At 44.0% G+C, this 27,341-nt stretch overlaps 3 protein-coding genes across 4 annotated transcripts in view; 1 reads left to right on the plus strand and 2 right to left on the minus strand.

Moving 5' to 3' along the window:
- Positions 1-5,217, minus strand: part of cemip2 (cell migration inducing hyaluronidase 2) — a 28,052-nt gene extending 22,835 nt beyond the window's left edge. The window contains exons 1-4 of one of the 2 annotated variants that reach the window (XM_035639973.2): positions 4,852-5,217; positions 1,807-2,164; positions 1,556-1,696; positions 809-1,376 (exon numbers count right to left, since the gene is read on the minus strand). In XM_035639973.2, coding sequence (XP_035495866.1) covers positions 809-1,376; positions 1,556-1,696; positions 1,807-2,146 — 1,049 coding nt within the window. In that variant the 5' untranslated portion in view covers positions 2,147-2,164; positions 4,852-5,217. The remainder of the gene's footprint in view (positions 1-808; positions 1,377-1,555; positions 1,697-1,806; positions 2,165-4,851) is intronic. The other variant, XM_035639975.2, reaches the window with a different exon arrangement.
- A 1,728-nt stretch (positions 5,218-6,945) lies between these two features.
- Positions 6,946-23,598, minus strand: abhd17b (abhydrolase domain containing 17B, depalmitoylase). Its single transcript, XM_035640291.2, has 4 exons — positions 23,094-23,598; positions 20,789-21,265; positions 10,849-11,028; positions 6,946-9,636 (listed from the first exon to the last, which is right to left on the minus strand). Exons 1-4 carry the CDS (start codon positions 23,357-23,359, stop codon positions 9,417-9,419), a joined length of 1,143 nt encoding a protein of 380 aa, XP_035496184.1. The 5' UTR covers positions 23,360-23,598; the 3' UTR covers positions 6,946-9,416.
- A 375-nt stretch (positions 23,599-23,973) lies between these two features.
- Positions 23,974-26,147, plus strand: c19h9orf85 (chromosome 19 C9orf85 homolog). The gene is made up of 4 exons (XM_035640292.2): positions 23,974-24,168; positions 24,284-24,390; positions 24,518-24,631; positions 25,779-26,147. The coding sequence occupies exons 1-4, from the start codon at positions 24,067-24,069 to the stop codon at positions 26,017-26,019; spliced, it is 564 nt and encodes a 187-aa protein (XP_035496185.1). The 5' UTR covers positions 23,974-24,066; the 3' UTR covers positions 26,020-26,147.
- The last annotated feature ends 1,194 nt before the right edge of the window (positions 26,148-27,341 follow it).

Below are 27,341 nucleotides of genomic sequence, written 5' to 3' on the forward strand. Positions count from 1 at the left end.
GAGAATCTAGCACAGCACTTGGCTTTTCAGCCAACCAAGGACCAAACCAGTCCAAGCTACAAATAACTCGAGAATGAAACGCTGCACTTAGACTTTCCATTGAAAGAAACACACTTGTGCATACATACGTTTGAGTGACAGTAACAGGGGATCTAATGTCGAGTAAAGCTAAAGTCAGGTTCTCTTAGGTCATGAGCTTGAAGGAAGTATAAGCTCATGAGAACAGGACCACAACCTATATCAAACTTCTAGGATCTGTCCTTTTAGGGGATAAGCATAATGGACACACAAAAAAATCTGAATCACCACATTTTGCGCAAATCCTGGTAACTCTCATAACCCCAGTATCCGGTACGTGCTTCCTTTCCTGGCAGACCACAATTTAGCAGAAACACAGGAAAGAGGAAGAGGAAAACCTAGGAAAGATTCAAGGAAAGATGCCAAATGTAAAGGAAACAAACATGAGAGTAGGACCGTTTACCAGGGAGGATGGCCATGGAGCAAAATGCTTGTCAGACCCGGTCTGAAGACTTCAAAGGTGAGAGGCCTTTTTTCAGTTGTTGAACAAAACCACATTAACCTTCTTTATCAGTCCCAGGAGACCAAGAGAATAACACTGGAAAAGACATTGCCACACAGCTGAGCCACAAACTCATTCGCACTTATTTTTTCCGACAGTTTGGCCACAGATACTTTCCCCACAGCAGCATCAAGAAACAAGCTCTGTGTGTTTTCATTTGTAGGCGAATTGCAAAAAAAACCAAACATAATTTACAAATCTTTAAGACACTGTATCGGCACCTTTTACCTGTATTTGAGATCATAGACAAAACTGCTGCCCAGCTTCTCTCCCATGGTCGTCTTTGTTTCGTCAAGAAGACTTTTGGCAGCCGAGTCTCCTACAGCCAGTGTGACAATGCGGCCGGGCGGCAGGGACCGAAGCAGCAGGGTCAGCCGACGACTGTCGTTATGAGAGTCGTGCGTGTCATAGCGTTCAGACAGCAGCACGGCGGCTGTGTCCTGGTCCACCACGCGCAGGTTGATGCCTCGGCTGAAGTTCCGCTGGAAGGCATGACCCCCTGTGGCCAGTCCAGTGGCGGGAATGCTCCGGGTCAGCAGAGACCAGGAAACTCTCTCTATGCCATGCAGCTCCAGGGTGCCACCGCTCTGAACTCCGATGAACTTGCGGCCCAGGCCGGGGAACTCGGGAACTGCCTTGTCATCAGAACGGCCCACAAGGGCAATGGTGGCAAGAGAGCGGTAGCGACATTTGGGAGCGCCGACGTGAAGGGCTCCACCTTCTTCTATGAGGATGTGGTGAGTTCTCAAGGTTATGTTTTTGGAGCCATCAGCATTGTCTGCAAAAACTACCCGACCTGTGAGAAGTCAGAAGATACAAACATGACTTCTTGTCAGCTGTGTGTTATGCACCAAAAGGCCATAAGCTGAACTTGTTCTGCAGAACAATGTCACTAGTCGTATTTGATAAATGTAAATCCATTGATGTTACAACTCCAAACACTTCTTAATGAATCATGGACCTCGGTGTGCTTACCCCCCGACTGAATGGTTAGTGAAAACAAGGAAGCAGAAGAATCCAGTCGAAACAAATGTCCCCTCCTGACAACAACAGCCTTCTCTGGTTGATGACCCGGGTTCCAGCTACTAAGGGAAGGACTGTGGTCAGGACAGTTCTCTGTAAATACAATATAATAAGAAAAAATACAGCCATATGAGCCAAAGAACAAGTTGAGAAGCCATGGGTTACATAAAGAAAATAATACAAACATTTGAATCAATACTGACCGTCTAACATGTCTCCACTTGTGAGACTGAGGAAGAGGATAAGCGTGAGGAACAATGCGCCCATCGACACTCCAAAGCAGATCAACGTGTTCTTCCGTTGCTGGAGGCTCTGAGCGCGGTCCCTGCGCTGGTTCTCCTCTGACAGGTTGAAAGTGGCTGGTCGCTGTGGCGGCGGCGGCAGGCCATGAGGTTTTAGCGGTGGCGGCGGTGGAGCTTTGGCGGGTGGCGGCGAGGGGACCGGAGCCACTCTCCCAGGGACATAGCCTGGGGGCCTCTGGTGGTTGCCGCGGGGCGGAGGAACAAAGACGGGGAAGTGACTGGGGCCATCGCTCGTCGGCATGGTATACGTTTCTGCTACCTGAGCGGAGAAAACGGAGAGAGGTTAAAAGATGGCGTAATGCGTTCACTATGAGGATCCAAACAAAGGAGTTATTGAGGATGTTTGGAACCACTGTCAAAATGCCTAAGACTTTCTGATTCAGTTAAGATGTATGCCTGACTGTCTGTCACATCCAATTCCGTTACTAGCTCACAAAAAATATGTGACTTTGAAGGGAGTCTGCAAAACAGGATATTTTGAAATCGAAGTCATTGGATTCATGTTTGTCTACTAAGAGTTTGCTGCCAAAAAGCTATCTGACTCGCACACAGTTAAAACCTTAATAAAGAGTTGAAGGCACAACTGTACCGTAAGGCAGAAGTTGTTAAACTTAAAAGAATTAAAACAAGGGGGTGAGTGAAAAAAGAGTGAACAGGTCAAAGAGGAGGAAGAAGACACTAAAAGACCACTAATGATAGTAAAAGCTGTAGGAGGTGAAGAATGAAAAGGGCTGTTCCTGGGGAAACAGGCATTAAGCCACCAAGCATCTCACTCGTAGACCTCCAGGTGAGGATCCTGTGAGGGGGGTCCCTCAAAAGACTATAAATCTCTTCCTCTGGAGCGGTCCAAATATCCCCTGGCCGATTTTGCTCGGCAGAGTGACATTGGCCGATCTCGTCCAACACAAAGAAGGAGGTTAGTGAATAAAGGATCATAACATTCCTCAGAGTACGTTAACACAACCAAAACAGATGGCACCAATTACAGCATGGAAGGAGGAGAGCGCTGCAGCTCGAGTCTGTGCTGCCTTTTTTTCACACTCACTCCGGAGGTTAGCACAAATTTAACTAAATCCATGCACGCACACACACACACATGCTCAGAACAGTCATGCAGAAACAAACCTGCGCACACTAGGGTAGAGGAAATGACATTGCAGGACTAAAAAGGGCTTCAATGGCACTTTTGTTGAACACAAACACCCCGAACACATCGCCACATGCTGCTATGGGTCGAACGTCAGCAGGGTTCAAATTTTCAGACATCAGTGTGTCGAGAGCCATGAGTCGAAGAATGAAGAAGAATTTTTTAAGAGGTTGTTAGAAGCGCATAAACTGCAACATGTGTCCGAGACAAGCTCAGACACTATTAAAAAGTGATGACTTCCAGTGTCTTTCCAAGGTTCTATCAGTACCTCTGTTGCTTCTCTCTCACACACACTCTCACACTCACACTCACACACACACACACACACACACACACACACACACACACACACACACACACACACACACACACACACACACACACACACACACACACATTATCTTGCATAGCCAATTAGTCATCTTTTCAGCCAAGAGTATACAACAATCCTCTTCAGCTCGTGAACAGAAGCAATATACAGCCAACGACCTCAGGACAAGAGTACAACGGCTCTGTCACTTCATGCGAGGCCACAATACAAGAGCTCGGCCCAACAAGCAGCAGCTGCTGCTTCGCCCACACTTCTGCCGAGCAATCCCATTACAGTCTGGACAAATTCTCACTCAGTACAGCTGCCAATTCTTTATCTAAGCTGAAATGGGATCGATACAAAACAACAAGCTGGTTGCACGTCCTCGTGGACGTTCACACACTCCCAGAGTCTGTGTCCTGGATTAGACAGACCTGTGATGGGATGATCGCCCCTCCAGGCATGAATCTTCCAACCCAATCTGAGGCTATGTTTTTATTCACATTCCTCGCCATAAAGAAGGGCCATGCTGGCCCCCTGCCCCCCTGCTCCTCACTAACTGACCTGTCAGAGCTTGAAGAGTTGGTCACTTACTCACCTCGGGGCTATTCGTCGTCGGGGAAATGACACCGATCAAAAGGCTGCACTGCTCCTCATGGACCACCGATTTACTCTCCCTCCCTCCCATTTTTATTGTGTCTGATTTTAAAAGCTACTGAATATCAAACAGATGTGGGGGGGGGGGGGGGGATGACAACACTGGAGTCAAAGAGGAACAGACCATTGCACACACACACACACACACACACACACACACACACATTCATCTCAACAGATGAACATATAAATTTGTTTGTTTTATGATTGCTTTTTTCTTGTCTTAATTATCTAGTCCATAGAGGCAATAATAATATGCTGGTATGGATCAAGTTGTTGTCACCCAATCAGATTGACAGTTTGAACAGGGATTTACCTCAACTCCAGTGAGTTATAGAATCACTGGACCATCGCACATTGATCGGAGGTAGAATCCTGCTTCTCTCCGGAAGTGGTACAGTGGTACTGTTACCGACAGCAACAGTGAGCCACGCGTTCCCTGAGTCAACACTATAAACCAACACCACCACCACCACCATCATCATCATCATTACTCTTACTGCCGCCGCCGCCGCCGCACTCACGGTGAGCGCGGGGAGAGAGCTGACCCGCACGCGGGGGAGAAATGTGGACATTTCACCGCTTGTCATTATGATTTATGGGCTCGTTTTGGCAACAACAAAGAAAAGTGGCCAAAGCAGCGTCGTCTATTGTCGCGACTTCTCGCCACGAACGAGGAGGACGGAAGACACCAAGCGGCATCAGTCACGCACCGAGCTCAGCTGGTGTCATTAAACACACACTTGTGAGTTCTCCCCCTCGACAGGTCGACTTTCACGCACGAGCTCAAACGCGCCACAGCGCATCAGTATCGGTCGCCGCATAAACTCACCGTTTCGGAGAAGCCTCTTCGCAGGCTAACACCTCGGACCCGGTGAGTGTATCAACCCCCCCGCCCCCCCCCGGGGGCTGCGGACGCTCGGTGAGCTCGGACCGTTGGCGACACCGTCCTGCTCCGCTCCGGCTCTGTCCATTCGCTCTCTGCCGAGCCGTAGGAGACGCTGACCCGGCGGTGAGGCGAATGAATAGCTTCTCTTCCCCCTCTTCCCCTCGCAGGTTCGCTCTCCGTGTCCCTTCTCGTAATATATATATATATATATATACACCTTTTTCTTCACATGGTGTGTTGTTTTTTTTTTCCTTTGCTGGTGGGCTGTCGTCCGTCGGTCCGTCGTTCAGCCCCCAGTCCCACCGAGAGGGAAGCAGGCGCGGCTTGGGAGGGAGGAAGTGGTGATGCGTTCGCGTGCAGTAGGGATAATGTGCATTGAGAGCACACAGACCACATGGTTAAAGGTAATAAGAAGAGCCGTCGGTGATGATATTTTTGTGGTACTTGTGGTAGCAGTAATAACCACAACAACAACAACAACAACATCAACAATAATAATAATCCTCAAACACACACCCAGCTGTATACATATGAATGTATACAGCTGAGAGACTGCGTAAAACACACATACAGCGATGAACAATACGTCTGACACAACTCTACTCTGCTGAATTGAATTATGTAAAAAACCCAAACACACACGTATACTTATCTTAATTATCATGTCCATAGAGGCAATAATAATATGCTAGTATGGATCAAATTGTTGTTACCCAATCTGGATTTACAGATTGACAGTTTGAAAGGGATATACCTCAACTCCAGTGAGTTATAGAAACCCTGTTCACAGAAACGCCTTAAGAAAAAAATACAGTGAAATGAACAGATAATTATGAAAGCACTACAACTGCCTTTAAATGGAGGCAGTGAGCTTTTTTTTAACACTGCAGCTGAAGCACAAAGTAACAAATGATTATTTACTTATAAACTGAAGCAAACACGTGTGATCATGCGGCCTATTCATTTATATCCCAAATCTAAGCCCTTTTAATTAAATAATATGAGAGTTTCCGAGGAGTCGTGAATGGGTCACTAGCGGCACTGGAGCAGCATGTACAAAGGGGAGGGGCTTAACCACGGGCCACAACGCCGCCTGCTGGTATGAATGAGGAAATACTACCCTGGAGGCAGACGTGAAGGCAAATCAAACAAAATATCAGAGCCTTTATCTTGATGTTTTAAAATGATGGGTTCTGAAATTTTAAAGACGGATACAATCCAAAGTACAGAAAGAGGTCGTTGTGTCATATAAATAGATCTTAACTCCCATTACTTTTACATCAGGCTTTTCCCAACAACTTCAGTAATCATCCAAATAACTTCATCATCCTAAACAATTATAATCTGTAAGCAGCAGGGATGATCTGATGAAAAACAGTTTTTGGTTTTGCCTGTTGGTTAAGTGAAGTTTCAACCTGGCACCAATTGCCAACACACTTTGCAGAACATGGCTTGTGACGGTGAAGTATTTTGTGGTTATAAGACTACATACAACCTTAAATATTACCTGCTCTGACCCACAAAGATAAACGGATGCTGGGGCATTGTGTTGGATTTCATGACGTTGTACTGCTGTTGATAATAATGTATCCACTCACTGCGGTTTCTCACCCTTCAAAGTTACACTGAAATGTGAAACCACACCACTGTTAACTGCTCACTGACCCCATTTAAAAGATGAAAGTCAGGTTTTACCATAAGACCAGAGAATTTATATTATTCCTAAAACACGAGATGCCAAAACCTTGGTCATGTGGACCATCATGACAAAACGTGTGGGGTGTTTTGTTGACCATAAACATCAGCCCGCTTTGTTCTGGTGGAGCCAAGTCATAGTCAAAGCACTCTTGTCCTGAGAGCGCTCTCCCTTTTATAAGAAGAGCAAGTTGCCGTCACTTCTGGAGAAGGACTCCACTAAACATTTTAATCGCATGCAATTACTTGCGGTCATGGCACAAGACCACATATGTCCACATTTGACTTAAAATTAAGAAGAATTAAGAGTTTTCCCATGAAATCAAAAGTTCACAGACTTCGTTGCTTCTCAAATACCATTTTATTTCCTCTATCCATATTAGAATTACTATATTAATATTGTTATTACATATCAAGTATCCTTCTGTATTGAAATATCCTATACAAAATTAATCAAATCAAAGATGACATGGTGGCCGGTAAAAAGATCATCTGAAAAGTCAAAATGATGGCCTACCTTTGTCTTAAATAGTTAGTTATCAACAGTTAGAGAGATAAGAAATACAGTTGAGAGATGATGGAAAAACGTTTGTGACAGCAAAAATAAAAATGACCATTACAAATAGCATTTACAAAGTGAAAACAAAAAAGAAAACATAACCCTCTTTATAAGACTAATGAGTTGTGGAAAAGTTTTCATAACAACACACGAGTTACCAATCCTGATCTGGATCTTGGTCAGTCTAACAAACTCCGAGCGGTCTTTGCCTCCGCTCATTCTGCAAGTGATCAGACCTGAAAGTTTACAGTAGCACCCATTGGCTTATTGGTTAAATGGCATTGAACAAAAGTATTTGATCACTTTTGTGAACACAGGCTAAAGTATTAAAAATATCCATAAGAAAATGATCCATTGAGATTTCCTAAGTAGTTGTGTGTTTGTTGTACAGGCCAACAACACTAGAGGAACAAGCCGTTTGTGGCATGCAGACGCACTTTGACATTTAATCTTCCCGGCACTGGCAGCGCCACAATGGAGACAGCAGCTGGCTAACGCTTCGTTTCGCCTCACGCAAATCAACAGACAACAATGGTTCCAGAAATACCATGCAGACAAAAAGATAAGACGGGAAAAAAAAAATGAAAACATACTGTCCACGATGGAGGCCTTTAATTCAGAGCCACTTACGTCAAATAACCCGTATTGAGAGTAAGTAACCAAGGTTGGAGTCCATTCACTTTCAGCTCAAATGAAGTGAAGTAAAAGCATCTCTTTAACTTAAAATACAACACTCACATTTTTGTTTAACAAGTTCCTAAACTTGAAAATAAATCAACACCAGCTGCATTTACAATGGTCACCGTTCAGTCGTGATTGGCATTAGTGGTATATGTCTTGTTCATAGCACAGGCTGTTAACTCTGAGTTGTTCCACTTTTATCATATGGACACAGATAGAAAAATCTGATTTAAGTACATAAGAGAGATTTGTAATAATAACTACATGTTTTTTTAAAAGTTGATATTCACACAAAAAACAAAGTCAACACTTGGCTTCTTAATATTTACTATATCAAGACAAACACTTGATCTTTTCCATAATGGTCCACCATTTAATTTTTTCAGAAAACTTACGAGCGTATCGACTACAGCAAGAATGCATGAAGGTGAACTCAGAAGTAGGAGCTGTGGAAATGTTTCAAAACACAATGTGAGGAAATAACCCCACACATTATTGGTCAATGATAAACAGCCTCAGCCTTTTAACTGGCTACACGAGCTGCTGACTGAGCCCCACTATGCATTGTATTCTTGTAACGTGGCATTGTACTGTTTTATGGAGACTGAATACAACTAACGGACCTTTGGAGATGTTTCTACACATTATTTCTACTACGCACACTTCTTCTTGTGCCCAAGTCTCTATATTATACTTAACATTTGGCAACACTGGCACAGCAAGGTCTTGTGTTAGTTTGTCTTGAACAGTTTTTCAGTGACAGCTGATACGTGCAAATTTCATGTATAATAAAAAAAAAAATACAAATAATAATAATAATAATAACAATAATAACAAAAAAAATCATGTTGACTGCACTGTTTAGGACCAGACCTGACCTCAAAAGTCAGACTAAGTTCAGCTGTATTAGTAGGAGTCAGGTCCACGTCCGGTCCAGTCTGCATGGTAGCAAGACTGTTCCTCAAGTAGCTGACCAGAGGTCTCCATTAACATCTGTGGACCATGTCCTTCTCGAAAAGGCAGCAAGAATGTGACACGCATAAAACACACACACACACACACACACACACACACACACACACACACACACACACACACACACACACACACACACACACACACACACACACACACACACACACACACACACACACACACACACACACACACACACACACACACACACACACACACACACTTTGCATATACACATGGTATGTTGTCTGTGCACATGTCTACTTCCTCTTTCATTCACGCACTATCATGATGTGCAATTTTCAACATGATAAAAAAAGAAAATTAAGACGCAAAAAACAAAGTGATGATGTATAGTAGTAAATTCACAGCTGCGGTACCGGCAGGTCCTCAACCCGGTTCAACTGGAGCTCCAGAGGGGGAGAGGTGTTTGATAATCAGAGAAGTCAGCCACCACAAAGTCAGAACTACATAGACAAAGACTTCTAAGCTGCATCACTCCACAAAAAAAAGAAAATCTCCTTGTCCATCATCCAACCTTTCCTATAAACTATTGCTTTCATCTCTTCTATCCTCTTCCCTCTCATCTTCAGCTCCTCTACAAGTTGACTAGCTCATGTGCGACAAACTGTTTGAGCCTCTCCAGGTACTGTCCGTAGAGCTCCACGTCGTTGTGGCCGGCCCCCTCCACCCACAGCGGCTCCACGGGGCGCTGACAGCGTTCGTACAGCGCCAGGCCGTGGGAGAAGTCGATGACCTCGTCCTCTGTGCCGTGGATCACCAGCACCGGTGAAGTGACCTTGGAAATCTTGTCGATGCTTTAAAGTGAGAAAATAAAGGGGGGGGGGGGGGGGGGGGGTTAGGTTGGGATGTGGAAACACAGACATGGTGACAGACCAAAAGTGAGACCTGAGTTGAGCCATTGTAATTATAAACAACACTTAGACACACTGTACACATTATAGAGTAATGGAGAAGAGCTACGGTAGTTTGCTTACTGACCACCAGAGGGAGCAATTGGGTATATTTTGAGATGAGACATTTAAATTCATGTAAAGGGAATTCAGAGATTTGTGTCAAAACAGATTAGACATGAGAAAATAATTGCTAAAAACGTGAAAAGACAACATCTGAACTTTTTTAGCTCTGAATTGTGGAGTTTGACGATTTAACTTACAAGAAAATCATGGTTACGTAATCCCTCCCCTGACACTGACAGAAAAGTGTAGAATCACCACCAACACGTGCCTCCACAGTGAATATTTTACATCTGGTCATTTTACAAATGTTAACTGGAGACAACTGGGAGTCAGCATTAATCTGTTGTTGCTGTTGACTGGGGCAAAACAGACCTTCCCCCTCCTTGGCCTTCATCGTCAGTACAGGTCCACCAATGAGTGTAAGTTGCCATGTGTGCTTACACTTGTACTTTTGTGTGTTATAGTGAACATGGACTGTGAGCGATGTCGCCTTCCCAGGAGTATGTAAAATGAATATCTGCCCCCACCACTCAACACATACATACTTCTTTTGTTGCTTTGGTGTGTAACATTACAATTACTGAACCTTACAGCTAGATCGGTGGGTTGTGAGTGCACATTGTGTTGTCAAACCTAACCTGTTTGGTCCGGTTAAAACAAACTCAGGTCTGTTGTTACAGTTTATTTTTGGGCTGGTGCGAAAGCTGTCGATCGACCCATGGTGCAGACCAAACAACTAAACAAAGGCATGGTTTCAGCGAACACGCCCAAAGTTTTTCAGAGTAGAGAACACTACTTATTCTTTCATGATTTAGAAACCAATTTTTTTTTATACATTTTTCTTTAATCATTCAAATTTGGTCTGGCTTTTTTTGATGAGTGCAAACATGTTGACTACTGCTTTACACAGACTTGAGGAACAAAAACATCTAAATGTATTTGTATTTATCCTGATTCATTCATGTAGTGTTTTTTCACTCTTAAATTAAATATCTGTGCAATGTGGCCTCTCGAGTGTGCATGTCATCATCGATCGTAGGGTGCACTCACTTTGGGAAGGCGTCAAAGCAGTAGGTTTTCTTGGTATCGGGGAAGGCCACTCTCATGCCTGAGGTGAGTGGGGAGTGGAGGACGACTGCAGCACTCTCGTAGCGAGATGCCAGGTCCACAGAGGGCACGGTGCCAATGCTCTGGCCGTACACGATCACGCTCTCTGGCCGGATGCCGTACCTGCAAGGAGGACAGAGAACATATGAAATCACACTTTAGCTCATCAGGGACAGGATGTTTTACACTACTAAGTAGCTGGACATACTCGGCAGGTGTCCAGTTAGGGCCATTGGTTGATTACTAATTAATTAAAATTACTACATTTTCTTAAAAATGCTCAACTTTTTGTAACCAAGTCTGCTTTATAGCCATCAAATAAGGAAATACTCTCACACTGACAATTAGTCTCTCATTTGCCCCACATGCTGCTCCCTAAGCAAACATGCACCTGTGTGCAGTTACTCATACACATTACTGGCTGAAACATCATGCCATAGGGATTACACAGCGATTATAGGCCACGCACACAGACACACAAAGATGTGATACAAGGTTCACTGGATTTCTGCCGCGTATCTCAGCAGAGGCAACCATCACTGAGGTCTTGTGACTCAGGAGGGAAGAAAACGAGCAGAGATTAAGCAAAAGGGACGCAGATACTGGATTGAGGATGAGGTAGAAACAGAAAGGGGGGGGGGGTTGACATTCCACAACTGATTATGGAGAATGTGACGCACTCTTGCAAGCAAGCAGTCAGCTGACGACCTAAAGCCTGGTCTGAGCACACTGCATCACTGTCTCTCGAATGGCACTGCTGGTTAGTGCAAAGCAAACAGCCACAACCAGTCAGACTAAACCTCTGCTCCACTGTATTATTAAAATTAGGACACTATCATTACCACTGCACCCATACAATACACAGTGATGAACATCAAAGTCTGACAGCACTCTACACTGCTGTAATGGATTATTGTAACACACACACACACACACACACACACACACACACACACACACACACACACACACACACACACACACACACACACACACACACACACACACACACACACACACACACACACACACACACACACACACACACACACACACACACACACAAGGGTACAATCTGCAGTAATATAGGCCTGCTGCTACAGAGGTCACGATACTTAACTTAGGTGCAGATACATCCACTTCAGACAGAACAAGGTTGTAGACCGTCCTTAGCAGGCATATACGATCTGTTTACCGTTGGTGTGTCAGTTGGCCTTTACTTAGTATAAATAGGGGTGGTAATGCAGGCACAGCACGAGAACCTGACTGCAGACTGTTGGGTGCTGCGCTGTTAACGGCAACATTAACTCCCAGAGTTGGCCGACTTATTAATGTTCAAAATGTATGGCCTTTCTCAACGGCACAACGTAAAGTAGCTTTTAAGGGAGACGGAAAACAGTATTGGGAGAACAAAATCAACAGCTCTTTTCTGAACTGACAGCCCCCCCGCCCCCCAAAAAAGGTCTCAAACAGCTTCTAGCATTTCTAAGTAAATTTTAGATCTTAACTAATTCATTTATTTAATCATTTTTTAACATAAAAAGCTTAGTTACTCTTTGGTCCAGCCTGGTTTGTGGGGAAGTGTTTCTTAAGTTTTGACCGTAATCTTGAAACAGAAAGTGTCACTGAAATCACTGAAAGCTGAATTCAGAAGATGTTTGCCAGCAGCCCTTCAACCAAAAACAAAGGCCTATTTGCCTGATGATAAGAGAAAGGAAAAAAAGTGTGAACTGTTCTTCTTTGCATACCAAGGTGTAGTAAGGTGAGGCAACACAGGATGTCGAGCAGTCCATTTACCTTACTTATTGGCAGCATTGATTAAGAGGAAATGTAAATGAATGCGTTTGTATACACTTCATTTCCGCCTCATTGCCGAGCAGTGCCCGGCTGTAGGTGGGCCCTGTTGACCTCAAAAGATTTGACCTTTGTCGTCAACAGGGTCTGTTAGTTTACTGTTATGATCAGTTTTATCAAGTGGACCTTTATCTGCTGTTACCTTTTATTATCGCGTCTTGTTTTTAGCGTTTATCTCCTCCTTTTATGCCCATGCAGTCAATGTTGTTCGTCATATCAGGCCACTAAATCCTGGCCAATTTCAAGACACAAGACGCTCGCCACATGGATGTTACAACACTATAAAGCTTACGTACGGTCAGCGGAGAGAGGGTAAACTGGAACTATTTTTAACAGCTTGATCATCAGGTTAATGGATATTAGATGGTAAAGGCGGCAAAGCTGTCCCAAAACCTAACTTGGCATTGTATGTGCAAGCATGAGTGTTTTGCTCCAGGCCACACATATAAACACAATGAAAAATGTCTTGGGTTTTTTGAAAGCATAGACGTCTATAGAAATGGACTTCTTTTTGCAACCAGTGGAGTCGCCCTCTGCTGGTCATTCAAGGGAATACTTCCGCATTGGCTTCACTTTCCGGACGTGGTGATTAGGTCTATTTTTATATACAGTCTATGATCGAAATGCTATTCAACCCGCCTCCCACTGTTAAGATGATTTCCTGTGGCTTTTCCTCACACATTTGGGAAAGGCTGTGCAAAGAAGAGGACAACCACAGAGCAGATCTGCAGCTCCGATCTCCGCACCAGACACAACCCCCTCCCCGGACCGGCTATCACTAGTCTACTACTTGCTCCATTGCATTTCAGCTTGAATAGACCTCGACCAGCCATTGCCAGCCATGCACCATGGTTACACCACCCCTCCCCCAAAACTTCATCAATTTAGACTCCTGACACAAATCCAATCTATTATGCATCACATCCTCCCTCGTCCCCCTGCTCCGTCTCTTGCTCCCTCTCTTGGCTGTCCACCTCTTGCTCCCTGAAGACCAAAAATATTCCCATCCCATGGCAGTCACTATGACTAATAGATATTTAAGGATATCCTGAGCATATGTACGAGCATGTTTTAACAGATTAGAGTACCATCTGCACTACAGCGGGGGCATCCTTCACTGAAGCGCTCTCTTGCACCTTTTAATTCATGTATTTTCATTGAACACTTGCCTTTTCAGATACTCTTACTAATAAGTAAACAATCAGATCTCCATTTGTGACTTAATGCTCATACATATGTAAGATGAGAGTCAGTGAATTGAACATAACGTTGTGAGGATAATCAGTTGAAGTGTTTTCCTGTTGTTCTGTGCAAGCGTGTACAGTCAGGTGAGTGATCACACTCCACCCATCAGACTTAACAGACACAGTAGCCTTTGTCTACATGCTTCGTCAGGCCACTAGCCACTGACATTTAAAGTAAAGTACACAACCATATACGTGGTGGGTTGCGTCCCTGTGTGCAGGCTTGTGAAATCCTCTCCCCGTTGTCTGAGGAGACCAATGGCGTTTTGATTTGGATCAATCAGATGATTGACCAGGGGAGTGACCAGTTTTGCCCCATTTTATCTTATTGGCCACGCCAGAGTGTGGCAAGACCTCGGTCTGAAAGCTCATTGGAAAATTGGTTGCTAGGCTACAGCTCAATATTAGAGAAGCAGGATTGATCGCCCACACACACACACGCACGCACGCACGCACGCACGCACGCACGCACGCACGCACACACACACGCGCACACACACACGCGCGCACACACACACGCACACACGCACACACGCACACGCACACAGGAAGTGGGCCACTGCTTTTCTCAGCTTGGTAACTCTTGAGTAAATAAACTGTTCATTTTTCTCATGCTCAATTTCTTCTAATGTGGCACATTCTTCTTTTAGTACAGTAAATGATAATGGAGGTCATGTGTGAGTGTGTGAACCCGCTGACTCAGACAGCAGCTGAATCACCGGACCCACTCCCTGCTCAGGTGAAGGGAGTGCCTCATACTTGCTTGAACAAAGAACACAGGAGGAGTGTGTGTAGGTGTGTGTCGGTGGGCCTCTCTGGGTCTTGCTGAGCCGTTGTGTTTTAAGATTGTGTGTTAACAAATTGAGGGGGGGCCCTGGTTGGCCTCCGTCATATGACTGGAGTAGGGAGAAAGTAGCCTCCATAAGTTTGTCAATGCTCAGGAGAAGGAGAATTTGCAGACTGCTCAAAGAAAAGGATTTAATGACACAAAAAAAAACCAGAACGGAAGCAGACAAAGCCAGGAATTGGTGTGTTCAAAGCGTCAAATAATCAGAAAAAAGACAAGACACAAAAAGACAGATCAAAACAGAGAGATTGAGAGAGCTGCTCTCTTCTTCTGGCTGTGCGTCTGATCTAACATGAGGGATGTAGGCAACCGACTAATGCGAGGCCATGCACACAGGCCTTTTGATGTGATAAACACAATCTCGTTGATTCATATTCGGCGGGTCAAAAGCTGGGTTTTACCCTCTTTCTTTCACGCAGACAGTCAATTATGAAACTGGCACAGCCTCAAAACATCAGACACTGCCAGCCGAGTCAAAAAGGCAGAAATCGTACGATAATATACAATAATACACTGACGGCCTTATTTACTACAGGCTTTGAAGATTCTACAGCGGAGAAGTATGCAAGGCCAGAAATGTTCCTCGATCACTGGAGTCTAGTATTTTAAGTCTAGTGATCAGCCCCGAGGTGATCGTGTTGTGAAACATCTTTAAAGTACATCTATACATGAGAAAAAGAAATGAAGAGCTTGTTGAGTTGATATAATGTCAGGGGTTTGCAGAAAATCAACAAACAATAACAGTGATGACCGCTGGACCATTACCTTATCTGTATACTGTGACTGGAGAGACAGCTGAGAGACAATGAAACACTTACATGGCAGTGAAGACGTCAACGAGTTTTGGGGGCCGACAAGATTACAAGATTTGTGAAACCGATACATCGGCATATATATATATATATTTTAATCTGGCAAGGATTGCTAAGATATCGTTATGAAACCTGTATAACAAATACATGTAATTGAGGCTGGATATTTTAGTTTAACAATAAACTTTATCATAAATAACGATAAATAAAAAAGAAAACACAAACTATACCAAATATATAGAATATAACCAAATATACAGAACTTGAATCAAGGAAATAAGAGTAGAATGGAAAAAAAGAAATGTCATGACAAGTTGGCCTTCAGATTTGAAACTCAACTTGAGCCGTTATGAACTCGGCCGCTTTCCCGAGTTTGCCATTCAGATAAGACGAAAATTGTCCGAGCCGCATGCTTTCACACCAACACGAACATTTCTGGAAGATTCTGTGGCGTCTGGGCAGAGCATGCAGGAGGCAGGACATGATGAGAAGCAGTGATTTTGTTTACAGTCAGCAACACGCCCACTTTCTCAGTGTGAAACTTCCAGTGGGCTGAAAATGTTTCAGGAAAATGCCCAGACTTCAGTACATGTCTGAGTGCAGTTAAAGAGAGTGTTTAACAGTGTAATGATTTAGCCTTAGCTAAAACTTAATTAGAATAATAATGCAGCAAAGAGGTCTTTTCGGATATTATAAGGGTGATAATATGCACTTTACATGCTAAAATGTAATGTTTACATTGCTTTTAACATAGATGTAAAAAAAAAAAAAAAAAGTTTGACATTCACAACCTCCTTCCACTGTCACAAAGAAACTGACTTCGGTGAGAGGAATAATTAACAAATGATAAATACCGAAATGCTCCTGAACAGTGGCCCGTCATATACAGAGATTAGTGACTGTGTATTTTGTGCTCATAGGCAGCGTAATTACAATCTTTGTGAATACATAACAAAGCACAGCTGAGGAGGAAGAGACGAGCCCTTAGACGTGTATCCGTGTTCAACTCGTCTTGACTGCGGGAGCCGGAGGGAACTCAGGCAAACTGTGCTGTGTGACTGCAAACCATGGGACCTACTTCTTGAATATCTAGTTATTTCCTTGTTCCTGTAAGACGACTTTGAAGAGGTTCCTCTCCCGATTAACCAACAGCCACATTCACATGATACAGTGTCTGCGGTTGATACCTTGTCAGGCATGTTTTTTTAATAAAAAGCAGCTGATGTACAGAAGCAGCTGCTTTTTATCTGCAGTTTTCAGGGCAACACAGTGACAAGAAGAAAGACGGGGACGACGGGTCCCACCATGCAAATTTTCATCTAAATTATATAAATGAGTTTACATAGTATACAGTTAAGGGTTTGCATTCATGTCACGAATTACTGTTAACCACATCTTGCTCCACACAAATCGCCACGCTTAATTTGATAACACATCCGTTTTGCTCGGTTCAGATTAAATGAAAGCTCAAAGCTAATTTCTGCGCTGGTCACGACTGTGTGGAGCAGGAGATGCCTTTGTACACCAACAAAAACAAGCTGGAAAACAAGAATTAAATGGAAAAAAAGACAGCAGCTCAAGTAGTCCGGTGTTGTATAATAAAAAGAGTGTGTTTCAGACCGTCTTATGCTTTTGTTTCCTTTACTTTGTCAAATTCGACATTGTAAGTCCAACTTTGTGTGGCGCTCCTTGAAATGACGCTTGCTAAATTGAAATCAACAGGACAAAAAGGTTTCAACATTTAAGTAAGTTACTGTATTTGATTATTCCACACGCACACACAAGCAGTCTGGCCACCAGAAAAGCCTCATCACAGCAGTGGCCAGTTTCCTGCATCCAGAAACTTTATGATCTAGGTTTTCCTGTTTAACTTGACAGCTTCCTCATTTAAAAAGGTCCTTACTTGCAGAAGGCCAATCAGTGACTTCTGTTGAAGTGGTTGATGGTGTTAAAATGTAAGTGAAGTGTCGACAGAGATTCAGTCAAAGTCAGTAGCTACAAAACACTAACATTTAGTTGTTATCTAGTTGCCAGTGGCTCTACCAGGATTATCCATGAGCACTTTTGAAATCTCTGCAGAACTAATATCTTAATTTACAACAGAAAGAACACACACACACACACACACACACACACACACACACACACACACACACACACACACACACACACACACACACACACACACACACACACACACACACACACACACACACACACACACACACACACACACACACACACACACACACACACACACACACACACACACAGGATTACTCCACACTAGACTCCTGTTTTTTTCCTCTTCATGCTGCTTTGGCTCTTTTTTTCGGCCCTTTCTTTTTTCCTTAGCAGACATTCTCCTTCTCCTCTCTTGGTCATTTGTTTGTCTTCCAGCAGGAAGTATATAGAAACAACCTACTGGCGCACTGGATGAACTGTTATCTCTCACTCATCCACCAACGATTAAACCCAAATTTGAGACTCCCACTGATTATTCACACTGTGCACTTATCTTTCACATCCTGTTCTTGTCAGAACAGATGTGTGGCAGTATCATCTGTCTTGGATGCATGTGTATAAGGCTGATTTTAACAAAGCTTTTTCCTTTATTTATTTGATCGGTATGGTGTCATCTTAAAATTGCTTGCTTTGCCCTGTCAATAGCTTGAACACTGACAGCATTACATATTCTATCATAAAAGAAAATACTTGAGATGTTGAAAGCTGTTTGAAAATGACAAACAAAATTATTTAAAATCACAATAGTTGCCATTTAATTTCCTGTTAGGTAATCAATTTCTCAGTTTCAGCTCTTTATAGGTTCATGTGCTGAATATATCTGGGACTCCAATACAGAGGCTCTCTTGGCGATCCAGCCCCAAAGTCATGGAGTGTTACAAAAGGACAAAAGGAGGAGATGACGAGAGAGAGAGTGGAAGACAATGAGCAGAGGCCCTTAAACACAGATGGAAGGAAGTGAGGGACGTGGTGTCAGACAGACATAACATTGGAAAAGAGAATTTAGAAAACAGGGTGATTAAATTAAGAAAATGTGTCTCCCAAGAGCTCTATTTTTTTTTACATTACATTAATTTATGCACTATAGGGAAGTAATTCAACATCAAATTACTCTAATGATTTTAAATTAGGGATCAACCGATACAGATTTTTTTAGGGCCGATGCCGATACAGATTTTTTGTCATCAGCCTTAGCCGATGACCGATACGGACTGCCGAGTTTCTTGAGCCGATATTTGGAGCCGATACTACTTTTGCTCCCTCAATTTAATAGTTAAATAGAATTAAATTCAGGGGGTCTTAATCAAAGTGGGGTTATGGCCAAGGCCATGGCTCGCCTCCCTGGGTCGAGGGAGACGAGGCTCACGTCGCTCTGGAGCATCTCGGGAGTTCCCACCGCACCGGGACTCGTCCGCCCGCGAACGGGATCCCCTGCGCAAAGCCTGCGGCGCGGTCAGCGCGAAGACTCAAAAAGTCCACCGGCAGCCGCGCCCGACTCTGTGCGGGGCCGACGGGGGGCGCCGCCAGTCCCAGCCTGCCGAAGCAGAGAGGGGAAAGGCGGGGAAGAGAAGGAGGGTACGGGGGGAGGAGAGCCAGCCGACGAGCAGAGAGAGCGCGAGGACGTGGAGGACGCGTAAAACAGCAACCACGAGCCTCGCGCCCGTCCGTCGGCGGCGGCCCCCCCGGGATTAAAGAGTCAATTTCCATGAGGCAAAGGGTTTGGAGAAAAAGGAGAAAGACACAAACCCACCGGGCGCTCCGCCCACCGCGACCCACGACCTAGCCGGCCAGAGCCAGCGAGAAGGAGGAGGAGCGACGGCAGGGGCAGAACGGGGTGGGAGACATTGAATCACCCTCCCGCTCTCCGGAGGAGAAGGGAGAGTTGGGTACCCGACGGGCGTGCAGCGGACCGGATCTGCGGACCGTATCCCAAAAAAAACTATTGGCGAACGTAGCAGCCGCGCATCGGCCAATGCCGATACGCGTAAAAAACGCAAACATCAGGCGATATTATCGGCCGGGCGATAAATCGGTCGAACACTATTTTAAATTCAAAGTGGATATTGAACAATACAGAGACAACCGACGAGAAGCACTGAATATGTATCAGCTGGAAAAATTCAAAAGATACTAATAAAATAAATATAGATACTGCCAATCTGTAGAAGTCGAAAATCAGACTGATGATCAGTCTGTTCCTAGCCTGCAGAGCATAACAAGCACCAGAGCGACCACTCACACCTACATATGGTGGGCGAGCATAATCATAGAAACCACGGTGCTTATTATCGCCTCCGAGAACATTGTGTCATACCTACTACACTTCTATTCCTTTATCAGGTCCAATCTTACTCTCACTCTTCTAACATTTTTTGTTAGGCCTTCCTGTCCGAGAGATTTCCCCCCATCAGTCTACAACAGACTTTAATTTTGAAACTCCCCTATAGCTGCAGACATTTAGAACATTATCTCCCACTACAGATGCAAAACCATCAACAAATTTAACACGAACAGAGTAGCTATTAATATGTCCTTTACCTGGCTGTTACACAGACAACAGCTTCATTTGTGACTTCAAATAAACAGAAAATTACTTAACAATTAAATTATTTTTGGCTACTTTTCGGGTTTATTTTACCCCCAGGTAAATGTTTCTCTGTCCTCTCTCCCTCTTTCTACCCTCCTCTATCCATCATTTCTCTACTCTCACCCCAACCGGTAGCGGCAGATGTTCCGTCCGAGTTTTTTTTCTCCACAGTTGCCATGTGCTTGATCATTGTGGGAGCTGTTGGGTTTCTCTGAAATATTGTGAGTTCTCCACCTCACTATGTAAAGGGCCTTGGGATAATGTATTTATGTAATTTGGCGCTATACAAATAAAACTGAATTAACTTGAATTAAAGGTGCTGTCACTAATTGGCATGTTCTGGGTGCGTGCTACACTGGTGAAGCCTGTCTCCTCCATCCCTGCATAAATCGATTACAGGGTATGCTATTCATTTAATCTAATATCAGAATTCATCACAACTAATCAATAACCCCATTCCTCCTTTCGTGTAACCCCCCCAATCTTCTCTTTGTCCATCATCATCTCTCCTTACCTTGACCGGAGGGCCTGCCAGGCAGCGTCTACATCAGCATACAAGTTCTTCTCCGAGGGTTTCCCAGAACTGGCCCCGTAACCCGAGTAGTCGTACGAGAAGACGTTGCAGTTGATCCGTGAACCAAGGCCAATGTAGAAGCTGCTCATCTGGCCCAAGTCCACCGCGTTTCCGTGGGAGAATAACAGCGTGTAGCGGGCGCTGGGTGAGCAGCGGACAAACATGCAGGCAATGCGGTTCCCTCTTGAGGTGCGAGTCATGAAACACTCAATGGCGTCCTTCTCCCGGGTCGAGTACTGCCAGTCGGCGCGCTCCGAGAGGTGCAGCGTCCATTTGCTGCCACTCTCATCGCACATGAGGCTGTAGGTGGGCTCTGGGGGCAGGAAGGCCAGCTTAGAGGCGATCTTACTGGGGCACGGTGGACAGCAGAACAGGCAGCATAGCTCGCTGAGGGATAAGTGATTCATCCTATAAGAACTGTGCCAGGAGAGAAGAGAAGGAAACAGAAAACAGATACATTTCATGACTATAGCAAATGGAGGATGACCTTTGAGAAATACGAATGAGAAAGAAAACACACATATAATCTCCTAAAACAAGAGCATCTGCGGGCCGTCTCAAACAACTGAAACACCAGTTTGTCACTGCATCCCCCGCAGACTGATCACAAGGAAGAAACACCACAAGAGCAAATTAGTGCCACAGAGCTTGTGGATGATGTTTTCTCTGAGAATACAAACACTTTTGAATAGAAAAAGAGGGGTTTACAGAATTTGGGGCTAAAGCCCTGCTGTTGCTGTCTTTTTAATGCACTAACAACTCCCCTCTCCAAAACCCATGGCTCTCTTCTGTCAGGATTATAGGAAAGATATAGTCCTGACCCCGATTGAGTGTTTGTCCTGCCTTCAGGCTCCAAAACCACAGCATTGCCTTAAAAGGCTTTTTTGTTTCAACCTGCACCTGGACCCCCGCCTAATGCTACAGTACCTCTTGGATATTCCAGGTGCTTTTGAAATGCAGTTGCCACCACTGGAGATGCCAGCACAGTTCGTTTTGGTGACACCAATTGACCAATATAACAAAAAGTTATCCAGGAATCCGTAGTATGTTTTTTAATTCATCTTTTGGGGTTGCTTTATAATTTGACTCTTTAAAAACGACACAAGCCTTTTTGAATAGGGAGAAGTTGATCATAATGCAAGGTTATTAGGACAATGTGTGGAGAATTGTAATGCCAATAAATGTACTTGAAAAAAAGAAGACATTACACCATGTTATTTCAACTTTCAATTATGTCTGTAATGCAAATAATGCAAAGCCATTTTCCACGACTACTGACAAAACTTGTGATGCTCTGTCAAGTTTAACTGGGCCATAGGTCTGTGAATTGGGCACGCCAAAATTTCAAGTCCTGCCATTGACTCTTGATCAGACTGAGGCCACACACACCAAAACCATTCGTTGCTTAACGTTAGGTCTGCAGGACCCATTTTCTTCATGGACAAAACCTGCACGGTGCTGCTTTCCCTCATTTTACTGCTGCAGGAAGACATCCAATAACACAACGCAGCTTAGAACATGGTGGTGGGAATGTTTCTGCTAATGTGCAATGTTTTTCTTCTCTACCAGCAGCTGACAGACCAGAAAGATCAAGTTTGATCTGGAGACCGTGGAGCCTCCTTCAAATTCATTTCAGTCTCCCACGTGCCTTCTGGCAAACACCATCCAAGGTGTCATGTGCATGACATGACGGAGAACGCAAACAGTTGCTGTCCGTCTCCCTCATCATTCATAGACCTCTGGCAGCTTTGATTCTTCTTGCGCGCTAAATTTCATACAGCGGGCATATTCATCACCTCTGAAAGTTTCTAGTTTTCAACAACCTTGTGATGGGCGTGTTTTTAATGGTCATCATGTGTCTTCATGATGGAGGGGTTTTTTGTTTTTCTTGTTTTTAATTGGCCAACAAGCAGTTGGAGCTTCAAGACACAGGTGTGATCAATCTTGATCACACACACACAATTAATCTTGATTCAGATGAATTACCTGTGTGCCATTCATACTGTATGTGCCAGAGAATAATCTATTTTGGGTGAACACATATGCACTGGATGTTACCTCTGTGACATCCCAAAAGGAGGATGTAGAAGCCAAACAAATAGTGGATGCTTTATACACTTCCCGTGTTCCCTCTCAAACAGTCCATAATCCCACAGCCATGGAGACAGACCGGAGCCTCGCGGCGATTCATTGTAAAATGGAGGTGAGGAAGTGTGTTTGAAGGCAGAGATGACCACAACGTTACCTGCACGGCGGCTGGACGCTTGTTTTGTTTTCCTCTCTGTTCTGAGGGGACGGTGTTTGGCCAACGTCGCCGTGGTCAGACGTTATCTTTGCACCAAGACGAATAACTTTTGCTCTTCTTCTCGACTGACAAGGCTGTCCTCGGACAGATTGTCCTCTATATTCCGTATCCGTCACTTGTGGTGTGGATATCCCTTCTTCGTCCTCCGGACCAGACAGCTTCCCCGAAGTGTCGTCTCTGTTTCCTCCGCTCGGTTTTCTTAACATACGGTCCTGAATGTTAACGAGGCCGCTTCATTCGAAACATCCAGGTCCATGCAGGTCAAAAGCAACATGAGTATGAGTATCTGCGATAAAGGCAAAAACAGCAATTCAACTAAATTCTTTCACACAGTCCGTGGCGGTTTTGCCAAACAGTTCACTGGGATATCATCTGGCTCCGAAACATCCTCCGCTTCCGTTGTGGTAATCGCTCTGCTTGTTGACTTGGCTTGTGGACAGAGAGGCTGTGGTTGACGGCTTCAACGACCAATAGAAAAAGGGTCGATAAAACGAATCCACCAATGCCACAGGGCGTTACTGTCTGTGGGCGCGTCTTTTTGACGTCACAGGATGGTGACCTAATGTGTTGACTGACGCATATGAGAACCAATTGGAGATTACTATTGTGAAGTAAAGTCCAATCAGCATCGGTCAAGGCCCTAGTGGGTGACGTCATTGACTCGTAACATTTTATTCAGCCCGTTCGTGAATGATAAAAGTTTGTGGGTTTTTTTAAATTATAGTTTTTCCCCCCAAAACATTATTTTTCTATTGATTTGTTTCAATTGTTTTGTTTGAGGAAAAAGTGAATGTTTCATATTTTGACCTCACTGCCTTTTTTTTTTTACGTTCTCCTTCTTCTTCCGGGTTAACGCGTTTCTCTGGCGTGGTAAACTGATAATAACATGTGCAAGTAAAAATCGGACAACACGATGAGTTCTCAGAAAGGTAATGTATCTCGGTCGCGAGGCCAGAAGCATCAAAACGCCAGTGCCTACAGAAACGACAAGTACGGAGCGACTGCACAAGTGAAGGTGTGTGAACGTTTAAGACTTTTTGTTTGGCGAAGCAACGCATTTTTTTTCGCGATGGCCATGTTGTGACGATGCCATTACATCAAATTCACCACGTTTTCTTTTATCATTGTAGGTGGCAAATTCAAAGGTTCACGATGGGTTGTGTCAACACTGTAAGGGTGTGCTCGAGTGGAAAGTCAAGTACAAAAAATACAAGTCACTAACACAGCCCAAGAAATGGTGAGTGCATCTGGGCACTGCCCACGATAATTCAATACAGTTCACCTCCAGCATCACCTTTGAAACACACTGTGCATGACCTCACAAAACTGAGCTGATCTCATGTCAACCCGTTGGTTTCTTTCAGTGTCAAATGTTCTGAAAAGAGCGTGAAGGATGCATATCACATCATCTGTAAGCCCTGTTCTCTTAAGCTGGAGATCTGCTGCAAGTGTGGGAAGAAAGAGGACATTATTATTCCGTGAGTTTTCTGTGTGTGTGTGTGTGTGTGTGTGTGTGTGTGTGTGCGCGCGTGGATCCATGCACACGATGATTAATGACTATGGTGTAATTTTGTGCACTGGCCTTACATGAATTATACCCTGCTACTGTCAATTGAGAAAATCAGTCAATGTAACCAGTTGGATGTTTTTAATGCCCACATTGCCATCACTGACTCATAAAGAAGCCATTCATATAATTTTGTATTTTAATTAAACAATTGTAAGAATTGTGGTGCTCTACATCTGGAGATGGGATGACATTACATTCCCTTTTTTAAAGTTTTATCTTTGAAAGCTTTCATCAAGCACAAGCAGTTAATTCTGAACCAAGACTGGCGTCTTGTGGACAAAGAGATGCATTACTGGTTCTTGTAAAATTACTTAAAGCGACAGTGTGTAATATTTATATTTTTTATTTATAAGAACTTATACACAGAAATTGAATATATTGTCCATAACTAAGTTGTTCATATATGTATAATCACCTGCAACAACAAACCAGTGTTTTTCCGTTAACTTTGAATGAGTTAAATATAGTTACATTAGGGGGACCCGATCTCCGAGTAAGTCTCCAAGATTGCTACGTCGTGTTGTGCCGCGTTCCGATTCCACTCCGACTCTTGGGGTTGGGAAATGGCACCACCACCCCGACTTTCGGGGTCCAAATTGGATGGAACGCAGCATTAGGTTGCAGAAAACAGTCCAGAATACGGCATTATTAGTAAATCTATGAGAATACGTCGCATTCGCGTTGAATTTCCAGCGCTGTGGGAAACCAGAAATGGAATCAGCGGTGCGCCGCCATAAAGTGTCCCCTGCCAGTCGCTCAGTTAGTTGAGGTTTGCAACTTTACCACCAGATGGCGCCAGGAAATTACAAAAGATACACACTGGGGCTTTAGTAGTTAACTGACAGAATTTTTCAGCTTCAGTCTTTCTGTCTCCATTTTATGCCCTTCACACCAACTGTTTTCTTCCCAGTTATCATTGTACTTACTTCTTTGGGTCCATGATGTCCTTCTAAACAAAACTCAATAGGTTTCCCATCCCCTTGCTCTTGTAAGAGTACAAGAAACCATGGCAACATTTGACACTGCTTCGTTTCCATTTCTCTCTTCCTGTGTAGGATAAACTCACATCTGGACAAGAGTGAGCAAGAAGAAGACGGTGAAGAGATGAGGAAAGGATGTGGACGAGGGAAGAAGGATGTGGACAGTGATGATGATGAGGATTATGATGATGATGATGACTTTGGTGACCTTGAAGATGAGGATGATAAAGACTTTGACAGTGACTCGTGTCGAAAGAAAACACAGAACATGTCTGCTGCACCCCCAGATGTGTCCAGAATTAATGTCAAAGAATAAAAACTTAGAGGGTTCCTGTTGGACTTTTTAAATTTGTATACCAAACAAGTTTTCTAATCAGTGTACATTATGAAGTTTTTGACCAGACTCGAATTAAATGATGCAAGTAAACTGCATTGCTTGTTTGACGTTGAGTGTCCTCATTAGTGTGTTCTGTTAGATTTGGATTGGCCCTGGTTAGCCTAGAAAAAGCTAATGACCAGCAAAGTCAGTTCTGTATTCATTGAGTTCCTGAGGTAGGGATGTGAGTTACAAGGGTCGTCGCGATGGTTAGAGAGTAGTATTGAATTTGTATTGAATTTTTCCCTTACCCTGAGCAATAAAACGGTTGTGATAATCGTGCCACTTGCATCTGGTTTTCCAGGTTTGGGTTAGTAAGCCTTGAGTGGCACTGAGACTTTGCAACAGATATGAAAAGAACTGCTCGCAGCTAAACGTTTTTCCCGAACAGAGATACTTACCAGTACAAGTCACCTCAGAAGGGAAAAAAGCAATCCTCAGGACAATGGTGGGACTTGAGCCAAGGGAGGTTGTTGTACCTGACTCATTGCTTTGCAGCTAAATTATAAAATAATTATTTATTTTCAGTGATCGAGTTGTTACAAAACAAGTGTAGACAAGTTCAGAGACATATACACAGCCGGAGATTACAATGTAAGACAGAGAATAAGTGAAGAGGGGAAAAGAGGCAAAGTAAAATAATTATATGAAGAAAGAAACCTAATAAATCATAAGTGGTTTGAACAGTTATTGTGGTCATTTATTTTTGAGCTGTGTGTGTATATGTGGGGTTTGCACCTAATCCAGATGATGCTCATATGACTGGTGCAACAGTGGAACGGGGATCCCCCTCTGATGTAGAGCTCATGAATCAAACCAGGCATGAAAATCACTCACCTTTCGACGAAATTCGCTGTTTTGAAACCAAAATAGGTGACCTACGTGAATCGTGTAGATCTGATGAGAACATTTTTTTTGGGGGGGGGGGGTATGGACGGGACATGGTATACCAGAGATTATCAGTGAACTGCGAACATGTGCACGCCCCTGAAGGGAGCCTTGAATTCGATGAAAACATTCACTCTACAAGCGCGAGAGCATGGAAATATTAGGGCCTCGCATCACCAGTTTTTTTCCCTGGGAAGGTAGGGGAATACTGCTACCTGATTGGTTTGTGAAGTGTACACTCAGTTCGCTCGTGCAGACCAAAGCACTCAGCAGCTGAAAATAAGACGCCGATTTGGAAAGTGGATTAGCCTGACAAAAGGGAGAGACAGCTGAAGAAGAGAAGAGGGCAAGTCTGAGACGTGGCAAAACATCGA

The sequence above is a fragment of the Scophthalmus maximus genome, chromosome 19 (assembly GCF_022379125.1).
Source record: "Scophthalmus maximus strain ysfricsl-2021 chromosome 19, ASM2237912v1, whole genome shotgun sequence".
Classification (NCBI taxonomy): domain Eukaryota; kingdom Metazoa; phylum Chordata; class Actinopteri; order Pleuronectiformes; family Scophthalmidae; genus Scophthalmus; species Scophthalmus maximus.